The sequence below is a fragment of the Dermacentor silvarum genome, chromosome 2 (genome assembly GCF_013339745.2).
Source record: "Dermacentor silvarum isolate Dsil-2018 chromosome 2, BIME_Dsil_1.4, whole genome shotgun sequence".
NCBI lineage: Eukaryota > Metazoa > Arthropoda > Arachnida > Ixodida > Ixodidae > Dermacentor > Dermacentor silvarum.
Window position 1 is genome coordinate 200,486,575 of NC_051155.1, and position 14,306 is coordinate 200,500,880.

Sequence of the window (14,306 nt, forward strand, 5' to 3'; positions counted from 1 at the left end):
TCATCAGCTTCCTTCGAGTCTTTTGCGAGTATTTCTACCATGTTACCTCATCCCCAGCAACGTCAATGATACCCTGATCATTACTCTCGGGGACGGCCTCCTGAACTGCGAAATTATGGCGGTCTTGCCTTGTCTGTAGGGGTTTAAGAATGTTACAAACTTTCGAAAAACGAATCGAATAGTCGCTATTTGTAAATACAAATAATTTTTAATAGTTTTCGAATTTTTTTTAATGTAAACTCTACGCAATCAAACATAAAATTGGAGCAAAAGTATTATTTTCATCCCCGCACACAGGTCATACACATAAAACTTGAGAACTTACGCAGTGCAGCAGGTTATGTAGTGCAACAGGCTATGTTACAGGCATCGTTCGCACTCTCCGCAAAGTCTTGTATATGCAAACAAACTGCTTAATTGTTCCTAATGCTCCATTTGTGCATTTTGATAAACAACACTTGATAATGCACATTATAATGATGTAAATTGCTAAGCTTATAAATACCTTATAAGAGGATATGAATACCGTCTTACATCAATTGTGAAAATGGATGCACATTCTTCGAAAACTATTCGAAAAGTATTCGATATTTCATTCTATTCGATTCACTTCTGGCACTATTCGATTCAGTCTCAAAAATTGCTATTTGCACACCCCTACTTGTATGCTCCCGACCTGCACTTCTCTTCAGTTACAACCTGCACTTCTCTAGGGTTATGATCACGCTAGGCATTACCCTTAGCCTGTACACAGATTGTAAATAGTTCTGATTCCTACCTGCACACATATCGAACAACTGCGTAGATAGTAACCATTGTGACGTCAGCATTATTCATGCCATCTTCTTCTTTTGTATGTACTTTTCTGTGCTTTTCCAGCAACATTTTATTTTATTTTTGCTGGTGCGTGTTTATTTTTCCTCGCACTCCCTGCAAGGGAGTGCCCAGGCACCATCATCTTCATTTTTCCTCAAAGCCCACCACGCCCTGCCTCAGAACCCTTGAATAAATGCAGATGGCCTAACCGACTTCGCCATCTCCATAATTGAAATCCTAAATTTGGCCTTTACTCAATGTTTTGAAATAGACTGGTCAGCACACATGTGCCTGACCACAACAGTGAACATTGGCTAATGGCTGCAGTGTCAGACTCGGTGGCACTAGAGGACGGTGGATACGTCGAAGACACGTTATCTCCTACCGAAAAACCCCGTTTCCAGCCCAATTTTGGCACATTTCAAAGCGAAAATGGTAGGCTACAATAAATGATTACCATATTTACCCGATCCTAATGCATGTCCTTTTTTCCAAGCTACATTGTCCCAAAACTGCATGCATGTTACAATCGAATATGAAACCAAAACATTGTTTGCGGCAGCAACAGCCTAGCCTGCCAACAGAGCCAGTGTTATTGTCATCATAAAATAACAGCAGAACAAGTTTTCACGTAGGGTGGCAATGACAATGTGCCGCTTTCAAGCTTTAATTACGCATGCTCGTTCAAAGGAAAACATATTTCTTGTGGTAAGCTAGTGGCAACAGAATCGCATCATGTTTTCGGTGCGCCAGGCACTTGCACATGTTACAGGGGCAACTGGTAAAGAGGGTAGTCTAGACACCCGTTTTTTGCAATTGTAACCGAGTGGTAAGAGAAATGCTGAATTTCAAATGGCATTGTGCTGCAAGGAGGGCAACATGTCCATAGCAATAAAAAGCTGAGATTGACGACAAGGGACATGAAGTGTAAATAAATTTCAAGTGTGTGAAGTAAATTCTGCAATTTTTATCTTATTCCTGATTGCCAGAATCAAAGGCATGCTACATTTTTGTGTTATAGAATCGGGTGCACGTTAGATTACGGTACACATTGTTTTCTACTACAATGTCATAAGAACTAGGTTCTGCGTGAGCAAGAGATTTGTGGGCACATTTCAATGGGTTAAATACTGAGAAATGAAGCAGGCGAATCGCATGGATGTTTTTTCCTGCCTGTTCTGTTAATTCAACCTGCCAGGTGAAACATCAACTCTGTCAGTCGCATCAAGGTCAAATTAACAGAAGTCGACTGTATAAGTACACACTTGTGAAGCATATGTCGAAGCTTGATGTCTTCCAGGTTCTTCTATTACATATGGAACAATAAAAGGCACGCTGGAGAGCAGAGCTTATGGTGAACGGGCCATTTCAAAACACAATCACCACAATCCTTTAGAAAAGGGAGAGAAGGAAAGTTAGGAAAGCTAACCAGAATTAAACCCTGCTGGTTACCTTATGCTTGAGAAGGAGATAAGGGACAGAAAGGATAGTTGATAATGAAACATAGTAATTGCCCACAACACACTTGCAAATGAGCATTCACTAGACAGCCATAGGCATTCCCACAGACTATTACTATATTGAGGAAGCACAGCGATGCTCTACTGATTTTCACGAACAAGTCTTCTGTTTCCAAGGTCATAAGATCCTTTTCTCCATAAGCATAAGTTCTTATAAGGCCTGATTAACTGTGAAAGCGACCCGCAGCTATAGCCTGTAAAGCTGCTTTACAACGATTCAGCCAAGCTGGCAGCCAAAGTACTAATTAAATGTTGAGTACAATCTATAGTATCAGTGAAACCTGATGAATTCCAGGAAAATCTAAAGAATTCCATCGTTATAGCCTTCCTGTCGTAGCTGCCTGTCATAGGCAGCTGATGCAGGCAACCGATTTAATGTGCAACGCCAACACTGATAACAGAGTTTACACTCGCACGACCAGAATAGGCAACAGCCTGCTTTATAATGGCACGTCTTCAGCACTCACCACAAAGTATTGGTTTTGCGTTGCAACGGCAGAGGGAGAAGCAGAGTCATCAGTGCTGCCGGCTGCAACCCGGAACTGTTCCATCTGCTGCTGCAAGGGTGATGTGCTGCCCAGGGCAGAGCCTGTCCGGTAGCCACCAGCACCGTACGGACTGCCCACCGCACTCGGAGAAGACACAGGAGATGGTGCACCATGAGAGACTGGGGATGCAGGGGCGCTGCCCGACCGCTCGGAAGGTGGTGCACCGCCTTGGTACAATTGCCGCGGCCGAGGACTGGCTGGCGTCTGCACGGCACAAAAAATTTACTTCACTATCTGTTCATCTTGGTTAGTGGAGCGACGATCTACAGACGAAGTAAGAGGAGTAACGGGAAAGAGCGCTCTTTCCTGTCACTTCTCTTACTTCCCATGTATGTTGTCGCGCTGCTAACCAAGCTGCAACATTACCAACATGCCCGTTCAGCCCCTCTCTATTCAGTTACCCGTATATCAACTGAACGCCCCAAAGCTGCACCACAGCTATAAGAGTTCTAATCATGTGTCCTTTCATTTGCGTCGAAATATTAGCAGATGCATGTTTCTGCCTTCCACTCTAGCTAGAATGTGGCCACTAGTGACCGAGAATGACCTCTGTAACATTATCCTCATCAGCAAAATGCCCCAACCCAACATTTCTGAATCTGTGCACTACAGACCCACAGGGGCTTATGGACAAAAGCGAACCAGCCTGGAGCAGAGCAGCGAACCAGCCTGGATCAGCTGCGTAGTCGGCACACAGTGTTGTGCGCCATATGCTACTCGAGCACAACAGGCACACTGTTTTCTTTAATCTCATCATTTCACCGGTTTCACAACACTACAGACAAGCCAAGTGAAAAGTGGAAACTAAAGACCATCAGATTGGAACAGAAAGCAGTGATTGTAAAGGCAGTTGCGTCAGGTGCCAAGAAGTCATTTGTTACACATGCCAAAGATTCTTTTGCCGTTTTATTAAAATTTCATCACATATGCGGCTGTGTAGCGGTTCCACGGGCCACAAAGTTGTTTTATTCTATGCACGTTTAAAGTTGTGTACCACTATGAGCACATATTGCAGTACAATAATGCCTCCGAGATAAGGCGGTGTGCTGCCTGATCTCGAGAGACCATGAATGCAGCTGACGGGCTGACAGTCACAGTGACAAGAACTTTTATTGGTCCTGAGAAACTGGCCAGGGGGAGCCGAAGGCTCCCTCAATTATGGAGCCCTAGCTTCAGTAGTCGTTCCATGCTCGTGGACTGGGGAAGTCCCAGCACACGTTTGAGGCCCGTTCTTATAAGCGCGTCTAATTTGGCCTTCTCTGCCTTGCTCCAATTCATCAGTTTTTTTTTTTTTTTTTTTTGTTAGAACATAGTGTCTCATTGTTCTGAGGGACTGTGTTTGCATGCGTCATGCTGTTTGACCTAATTAAACACCCATGCTCATGATGCCACTACACCAGTGCTTTCAAGCAAATAGTCACCTCAGCACAAATTCTATTTCAATAAAAAGAGGTGCTCCAATGGCAGAAACAATGGAACGAAAGGCCAATGATGTTGATGAAAACGAGTGATTGTTCCACATGCTCGCGATGAGCATCGAAAAGCATAATGATATGCATGTTCATTTCGCAGTAAAATGCCCTTTTTTCATTCAACTTACACTCAAGATTTTTTTTTTCTGACCTTCAAAATTTTACAAGTAGGCCTAATTTTAATAAACTTGCCATTTATAATTGCTAAACTGTAGTTAACTGTTGATACTAAAAAAATTATTGACATCACATTTCAACGCAAAACAAAATGTGGTATATCACATTTTATTGATTCTTCTACAGAACTCGCTGGTGCAGCCTCGTCACAGCAGTCTGTCAACATTTCCCCCTCTATGCAATCCCCTTAGTCAAAGCAGGCAGAAGCACATGGCAGAGCATGACCTCCAAGGTCGCTCGTACAGCTACCTAAGAGCTCCCTCTGTCTTCAGCAGAGATGAAATGTGGAAGAATTGTGCATACCCTACAGTCCCAATTTCCTTTGCAACTGGGAATGAACCAAATGCTATAAGGTATCCAGAAGGGTAGCCTAAAAATCTCACCAACTGCACACTTTCAGCACTGCCAAGACACACCTTCCTTTTTCCTACAGCTATCCACTTTTTTAGAAAGCTGCAAATGTACAGTGACAAGCAACAAATGAACCCATGGTGCAATGGGTCACTGTGAAAGTCCTCAAGGTTGCTCATGCTCATGCATGCTTTTCTTTCTTTTCAGAGCTCCAAAATCCAGAAGCTTTGTCACTTAGTGAGATATATACACAGCTGGAAGCTCTCAAGATTATTGCACTCTAATTGCCTATTCATGTGCCACATGTGAAGCTGTGAGCAAAATGTGGCAAACGCCTGTCAGTTTATCATTGATCCCACAATGTGCCAGGAGGTGCATATGAGACGAGCCAGGAGAATAAAAGGGGTTCTACTGTCGCTCAAGAGCACACATCCGGACTGCATTCTTGAAGCATGTTTGGTGCAGGCTACACTGCCCGATAATGACAATTTTTTCCCTTCCACCTTATAATTCCTTATCCTCTACATTTGTGGCAAGTGTCGAAAAGGACAACATAGATTTTGCAGAGCCCAAGGCTGCACAATGTCAGATCTTGCATGGCTCAATTTTCTTCAGCGAGCTGTGTCCCACTTCCATATGGGGTCACAGCCTTTTATTAGTTTTCTCCAGGTCACCTTTTCAGTCACTGACTCATTTCTTAGGTTCCCTGATTTAAATTATCTTTGATGCTTACATCCCTTTTTCTTAGGTTGCCACCCTTGTCTTCTCTTAGCACTGGGACACTGCCTTCTAGCCAACACAGCTCTCGTCCCTTCTTGCTACAGCATAGAGAGCCTTCTCAGCCTTACCTCTTAAACCTTTGTAGCAATGTCCACAACAATGACCATTTTTCGAAAATGCAATTGTTCTAAGCTCTAACTTTCCTTCTCAGTCTATGCATGCACATCTCAACCAGTTGCATGTTTTGCACGTTAAGAGTTCACCACAAGAATTCATTCGGTTGCATACAAAATTTCTGGTTGTGATGTCTCGTGAACATATGCTTTCAACTTGACTGGTATTTGGTCGCCGCACAAGCTTCCTGAAACCTTATCTCTGTTCATTCATCCTACACCCATTCTACTAGTATCAGTGGCAAAGAAATTACTCCAGCCTGAAGAAAGTCAAGAATACCAGAATCTACAACTTGAAATATCTTCACAGCCAGGCTACAAATAAAATTTTTTAAATATCTTACCCGTAACTCAGGAAGCGTTTCAGAAATCTCCCACAGCCCTACCCAACAGGAGGAGGATTGTACTAGCTACAGGCATATCTAGCTTTGCAAACAGACATGCCGACGATTGCTCCACCTGTGCTTCTCTTTTAACTTGTGCGATGTAAGTATGCCACAGGGCTACATGTGGCGCATGCATGTCACTTATCACTAATGCTGTTAAGAGCGACGAATAAGGTGGCTGGACGAAGCAAAGGTAGGATGTCCACACTCCACCAAGTCCAGTCTTACTGCATCAAGCAATTGGCGGCGATTACAGTAAAAGCTCGATGATACGATCACGGCTAATACGAATTTCCGGATGATACGAATTTTTCTGTGGTCCCGGCCGAGACCCATTACTTTGCAACGTGCTAGAGAACGGTTGTTACGAATCGATTTTCAGCCTGCGTCGGATGATACGAATAAACGCCGCCCCACCGACGGCCGCGAAAGAGAACAGCGCGCAGTCACGCGCTTTCTCTCCTTCTCTTTTGGTGCGGAGGCGCAGCGCCGGACCGCGCGGACTCCGCAACTGGGCGCGAAGAGTTTGAAGCGGTGGCGCTTTTGGTGCTTTTGTACTTCTCCTTTTCTGCGAGCCGTCAGATGGAGTGGCTGCTGCGCTTCGGGCCGCGTTCTTCGTGTTTGCGCCATTTTGCCTAGTCGCAGCGAGCTATGTCTCGCAAGCGGAAATCACGCTCCTTTAAAGAGAAATTAGACATTCTTCGAAAGGTCGATGAGGATCCCAAGAGGAAGCGGACGGAGTTGGCTAAAGAGCTAGGCCTCGCAACGTCAACACTGAGCACAATTGTTGCATAGCAAGCTATCATGAAAAACGTGCTTTCGTTCAACGTCAACGCGAAGCAAGCGAATTCGAACGCGCTTATTTCGAACATACCACGCACCGACAATGCTCTTAGCAGCGCGCCAAATCACGCAGCGGCGTCTCCGACCGGCATTGCTCCGACACCGCCATAGAGCAAAAGCTCAGGAGAGACCCCTCAATGCCGCGCGCGAAGGAACGGGAAAAAAAAAAAAAAAACCCGCGGCGGAAATTTCACCCTCTCTCAATTTGCAAGGTCGCCATTTCTGCATCGCGCCGGAACAAGCGTGTACGTGCCGACTAGAGTGTTCTAGACAACCGTATTCTAGCACACAATAGTGCCGACGTCTCAGCCAGACGTCTCAGCCACGCGGATAAAATGGCAGTGAACCCTTCTCTATTTTCTAGTCACATGTTGACCTTGCACGCTGCGGCAGCAGCGCAGAGGGAAGCAGCGGCGGAGGCACAGTCGGGCCAACGAAACTGCCACGCCCGCAAACGCTCGCTTCTCGATAACGGCAGAAAACGAAACTTCAGAGGGCGGCTGAAACAAGCTGGCGCCAGCACGGCGGCGGGCGCGCACGGAGATGTGCGCACGGAGTCGAAGGTGAGAGAGCTACGAGGGAGTTGAGAGGGAGGGCGAGGGGAGCCACCGAAGCGGCGGATTTGAAACGGCCATATCCGCTTTCCTGCCGCCCTCCTCCCTCACCTTCGAAGGTCTCCGCGCGCACCCGTGTGCCGGCGCCGCTCGCTTCGTTTTGAAGCTTCGTTTTCTGTCGTTATCGGGAAGCGACCGTTAGCCGGCGTGGGCCGTTTCGTGGCCCGCGCTTGCTATGCGCTTGCGAGCCGCGATATTTCACGACTCGCACCGTTCGTGCATCGTGCTATGGTGCACGAATACTTCAAAAATACGTCCTTTTAATTCGAACAAATTTTCGGGCCCCTTCGAGTTCGAATTATCGAGATTCGACAGTAGTTTTAATTGTGTTTCGATGATACGAATTTCGGCTAATACGAATATTTTTCGTGACCCCGTGAGATTCGTATCATCGAGCTTTTACTGTAGTAAGCACTGTCAATTTCGAAGAGGAAGAAGATAACATAGAGGTAATGAATGAAACTGTAACTAGGCTGATTTCAGAAGCAACAATTGAAGTGGGAGGCAAGGCACCAAGGCAACCAGTAGGTAAGCTCTCCCAAGTAACAAAAGACCTAATAAAGAAACGACAAAGCATGAAAATGCCCAACTCGAAGAGATCAGATAGAACTCATTGAACTGTCAAAACTGATCAACAAGAAGAAAGTAAGGGATATTCGAAATCATAATGTGGGAAAGATTGAGAAAGCAGTAAAAGATGAACGCAGCATGAAATCAGTGAAGAAAACTTGGCTTAGGACAAGTCAAGATGTATGCACTGAAAGATAAGCAGGGTAATATCATCAGCAATTTCGATGATATAGTAAGAGCAGCGAAAGAATTCTATACTGACCTGTACAGTACCCAGAGCAGTCACGCTACCTTCATTTGAAGTAGCGATGAACAGGATACAGAGGCTCCTTCTATAACTAATGATGAAGTTAGAAGGGCCTTGCAAGACGTGACCCAGGAAAAAGTGGCAGGAGAAGATGGAATAACAGTCGATTTAATAAAAGATGTAGGAGACATCATGCTTGAAAAGCTAGCTGCACTTTATACGCAATGCTTCATGACTTCAACTGTACCAGAGAACTGGAAGAATGCCAACATTATACTAATCCATAAGAAGGGAGACGTTAAAGAATTGAAGAATTATAGACCCATTAGCTTGCTCTCAGTATTGTATAAAATATTCACCAAGGTAATTTCAAATAGAATCAGAGCAACACTTGACTTCAGCCAACCAAGACAGCAAGCTAGCTTTAGGAAGAGATATTCTACGATGGATCATATCCATGTCATCAACCAGGTAATATAGAAATCTGTGGAGTACAATTAACCTCTCTATATGGCTTTCATAGATTATGAAAAAGCATTTGATTCAGTAGAGATACCAGCAGTTATAGAGGCATTGCGTAATCAAGGAGTACAGGAGGCATACGTGAATATCTTGGGAAATAGTATCTACAAAGATTCTACAGCTACCTTAGTTCTCCACAAGAAAAGTAGAAAGTTAACTATCAAGAAAGGGGTCAGGCAAGGAGACACAATCTCTCCAATGCTGTTCACTGCATGCTTAGAGAAGTATTCGAGCTCTTCGGTTGGGAAGGCTTAGGACTGGGGATCAATGGCGAATATTTCGGCAACCTTCGCTTTGCAGATGACATTGTCCTGTTCAGCAACACTGGGGACGAATTACAACAAATGATTAAGGACCTTCACGAAGAAAGTGTAAGAGTGGGGCTGAAGATTAATATGCAGAAGACAAAGCTAATGTTCAATATCCTGGCCCGGGAACAAGAATTCAGAATCGCCAGTCAGCCTCTAGAGTCTGTAAAGGAGTACGTTTATTTAGGTCAATTACTCACAGGGGACCCTGATCATGAGAAGGAAACTTACAGAAGAATAAAAACGGATTGGAGCGCATACAGCAGGCATTGCCAAATCCTGACTGGGGGCTTACCACTGTCATTGAAAAGAAAAGTGTACAGTGTTCAGCGACTGAAATGCGATCTCGGACAACATAGCGGCCAGAACTTTTTTGCGCCACCGGTAGGTGCTGATGACACTGAGATGATGCATTTTTGTGTCATATGAAAGCAAGAAGCTTTTTCATGCATCGTAACTGCATTCGGCCCCCTCAGCGATCACCCAGCGATCACCACTGGCGCAACAAGCGGTGGCCACATGCTGTCCGAGATCGTATTTCAATCGCCGAGCACTGTACAATCAATGCATTCTACCAGTGCTAACATATGGGGCAGAAACTTGGAGGTTAACAATGAAGCCCGAGAGCAAGTTAAGGACAGCACAAAGAGCGATGGAACGAAATGTTAGTAACATTAACGGACAGGATGAGAGCAGTGTGGATCAGAGAGCAAACGGTCATAGTGGATATTCTAGTTGACATTAGATAGATTATGGGGTTTTACGTGCCAAAACCACGATCTGATTATGAGGCATGCTGTAATGGGGGACTCCGGAAATTTGGACCACCTGGGGTTCTTTAACGTGCACCTAAATCTAAGTACATGGGTGTTTTCGCATTTCGATGGGAGCGAAATGCGGCCGTCGTGGCCGGGATTCGATTCCCGCAACCTCTTGCTCAGCAGCCCAACTCCATAGCCACTGAGCAACCACGGCGGGTTCTGGTTGACATTAAGAGAAAGAAATGGAGCTAGGCAGGCCAAGTAATGCGTAGGGTAGATAACCGGTGGACCATTAGATTTACAGAATGGGTGCCAAGAGAAGGGAAGCGCAGTCAAGAACGGCAGAAAACTAGGTGGGGTGATGAAATTAGGAAATGTGCAGGTGGAAATTGGAATCAGCTAGCACAATTGGAGATCGCAGGGAGAGGCCTTCGTCCTGCAGTGGACATACAAATAGGCTCATGATGATGATGAGTAAGTACTGCTAAACATCACCACACGCTGGACAAATCAGTATCTCCAAGAACCTTCCGTAGGAGGCAAAACACCTACCTTCTAAAATTTCAGTGTCCATGCGAAAAGACCAAGTCTTCCATGGTCACGCACAATGCTGCTCTATGTTTCAGCCCTTAGCTCTTTAGCTCTACCAAATGATGTTTCACGTCTCCGTGGTCGTGAGAAAATGAGCACGTTAGTGATCTTGATAGTCATATCTCGTGTAGCCAAGCCAGAGTTTGTGCTGCCAGCATACAAATATGGTGCAGTAATGACACTTATGATCGGCTGACTTCCTTGGTCACACAGGGATGGCAAGGTAAAAATCAAGATCAAGAATGGCTCACAAATATCAAGAGTGGCTCACAAAGATCAAGGGTAGATCACAATAGGTGTTCTGAAAAGTTTCCAAAACTCTTGAGGTACTCTAGTTGTTGGCCTATATGTCAGCGCTTGACGTGCAAGACTTGTCAGCAACTTCGTTTCCAGATACACCAATATGCGAGTGAATCCACTGGAATTCCAGTGGGGATTCGTGCAGGACATCTGCTTACAGCAGTCACTGCCCCACACAAGCAACGCACATGTAGTTGATATTTGGCATGGGTGATAATCGATAGCCAGTACAGTGATCAAGTAGTTGTTGGCCTATATGTCAAGCGCTGACATATAGGCCAACAACTAGAGTACCTCAAGAGTTTTGGAAACTTTTCAGAACACCTATTGTGATCTACCCTTGATCTTTGTGAGCCACTCTTGATATTTGTGAGCCATTCTTGATCTTGATTTTTACCTTGCCATCCCTGTGTGACCAAGGAAGTCAGCCGATCATAAGTGTACAGCCATTACATTAAAATGTAATTAACCAGCCATCCCCACCTTTTCCAGCAGATTCCGAAATTCAGTTGATGAGAATCCAGCTCAACAGCAGCTTTATCAACAAGATCAGCATTCAGGCTCTGTCAATTAAGTCAAATTTCAACATGCACAGAATGTATGTGATGCAAACCTGTCTTGCTATTGTCACTATGCTGGTAGCCTTTGTCAATTTTCTGATGTACTCAAGCTCAAGGCTACATTAAAAGGGGTCCTGAAGCACCCCTCGAGCTAGGTGAAAAAACACATTTTGCAGATAGCATACGCTGCTGCGAACATCTCAGCCAAATTCTGCACTCATGTGCGTCATATGGGGCTCACAAGCGAAGTACAAGGTCACCTATTTCTCAAACACACGCTTTTCAACAAATGCATTATCCTCACCCTTTTCGGGGCTGCCATATTTCGTCATATAGGAGATTCCCACGCACAGCTGCTATTGGTCAATAGCTGACATCAATCAAAAAGCGTGAGCCAACTACTGTCTGCTCACTCGGCCACGCACGCCCACATAGCAATGAAAATTTGGGCATTACTTATTAGGATGTCGTAGCTGTCAGCTCTCGCTAAGTGTGCTTAGTCTGGAACCTTTAACTAGCCTTGAACTATGCAGAACTTAAGCCCAGACCACACGTACGCTATGCTTGCCACACTTTGAGATTACTAGTGCTTAGCATTTACAAGGGACGCACGCCAGTGCATGCTCACTCCTGGCCACTCCTGACTAGACATGCTTCGTATTGAGCTTCGTATTGTTCGCTACAAAGTGCACAATTTGGATTTGCCTACTATCCGTGCAGGAAAAAAATGGGTCCGAACCCTGTAGCACGGCCAGGCTAAAGAACACAAGAGCGCACTCCGGCCCTGTTGTGCACTTACAGCTGCATGTAGCTGCCTTCGCTGCATGTAGCTGCCTTCGCTGCATTTGCTGCGTAGTGTAAATACCGCAGGCACCGCAGGGTGCCACAATGAGCCCGCTTGCCAAATGTAGTCACTATGCATCATGAAGGCTCTTGCTTTCATGTGAAACAAAAATGCATCAACTTGGTGGCCCCAGTGGCCACCGGTGGCACAAGAAAGGGCCGGCAGTCACGCGCTTCCAGTATCGCATTTCAATCACTGAGCACTGTACCTTTTTACTCTTCCATTAGAACAGATAAGCCAGTTTGTTAACGAAAAACAAAAATTAAGAACTAGGTGCTTTCGACCTTAGTTTTTATTCAGTCTTCAAAGAGCCAATGCTACTGGCATTCTTTGCTCCAGCAATGACACAATTCCAGCCACTGAAATAATTGCCCCATTGCTTCCATAAATTGCCGAAATGGGTATTCCAGTCAACTAGGGACAAAAAAGACACAGGACAGTACGGACAAGGAAGACACAGTACACTGGATGAGCGCTGTGCAGTGATGAGCAGCACTTGTCCAGTGTACCTTGTCCTTTTTGTCCGTGCCTTTTTGTGCTGCATTCTCCCCAGTTAATTATGAACCTACTTGCTCAAATCAATGTCTTGCTTAGGTGTTCCAGCTTATCACACTGGTGTTTTTTAGTTTTATGTTTGTCTTATTATTTAACTTAAAGTGAACTTAATTATTATCATGCAGTGAAGTTTTCATTGGCTATTCCCTGCCTCACTAAGCATGGATGGCAATTTGGCCGAGTAAACTGGATCGATCCCAGAGACAGCGTAAACAATGACGATGGCTTGGTGGTTTGTTCCCGAATACACTGCACAATAGGTGTCCTCTCAATGGTCTTAATGTAGTTTATAATGCAGGCCAATCCTGGTGTCAGTACAACCTCGTAGCACCCCAACACTTCATAGTGTTTAATAGTAGAGCTAACCAATAAGTGTCCCCAGCAGCATATCCCAGCAGGTCTACTGGAAAGCCAGAGCTTGACCACGACAATCATCCAGCGATGCAAATTTTCATTGCTTTCTGTAAAGATGCATATTCTATCATTTTTAAAGGGACCCTGAAGCACTTTTTTTTAAATGTGAGCAACACATCGTAGGGTGCCACCCCTCGTGCACTCAGCCCCCCACCTCTGTCCAAGCGTGCACAAGTGTAAAGATAATATACAACTTGTACGCAGCCGTTCCGAAGAAGTTAGGTGCTGACATGAGGAAGAGGACGAAACGGGCAAGGAACAGGCAGAATAAACTCAAGATGGCCACTGCTATAGCGCAGGCTTATTGTGTGTTATTACAAACTGGTGCAGCCACATATTTTCTCTATGAACATTCAAGTCATCAAGTGAATGGACTTTATAGTTGGAGCAAATCAATGCGGTAGGTGTTCGTATCTTGACTGGCAACGCCTCAAGAGCAGGAACAAGCTCCTCCGGAAGCAGTAGCACCAACATATCTGTTTCCTATGAAAGTATTAAGATGAAGCTCCCTTCTGACGGTTTGAAAAAAAGTTGAGCTGAATATGAAACTTCAGGATTATGAGAACTGTCTTTTGACCCCAATTCGAAGCTGCGAGGAGTATGCTACCATTGCTTTGCCAGACTGGGCTGCTTACCAAGTTCCTTGAGATGCAACTGGAACAGGCAACAAAAAGAGTTTATTGATTTAGCATGTAAACATGACCGAAAAATGGCTCAACAAATCGAGATTCAAACAGATGCAACAAAACATGTTCAGCAGTCCCGAGTTCTTCCTATTGCTTTATGAATATGCGTGCAATAAAAACTACTGGTACATTGACGACGAGAAAATGAAATAAATTATGCAGATCCAACGCATACGCGGGAAACTATGTGAAGCGAAGCTCTCATGAAGTGGTTAATGAAATGCTTTAAGTTTGCCAGTTTTACTCCCGTGTCTTTGGCATAAAGGAAACTGACGCGCGCATGTTCTCTCATGCACCCGTGCTACGCAATGTGGCGAATCATATATAG

At 44.9% G+C, this 14,306-nt stretch overlaps 1 protein-coding gene across 1 annotated transcript in view; it reads right to left on the reverse strand.

Moving 5' to 3' along the window:
- LOC119442436 (CREB-regulated transcription coactivator 3-like) overlaps positions 1-14,306 on the reverse strand; it is a 96,773-nt gene that overhangs the window by 13,630 nt on the left and 68,837 nt on the right. The window contains 1 exon segment of the mRNA XM_037707318.2: positions 2,804-3,088. Coding sequence (XP_037563246.1) covers positions 2,804-3,088 — 285 coding nt within the window.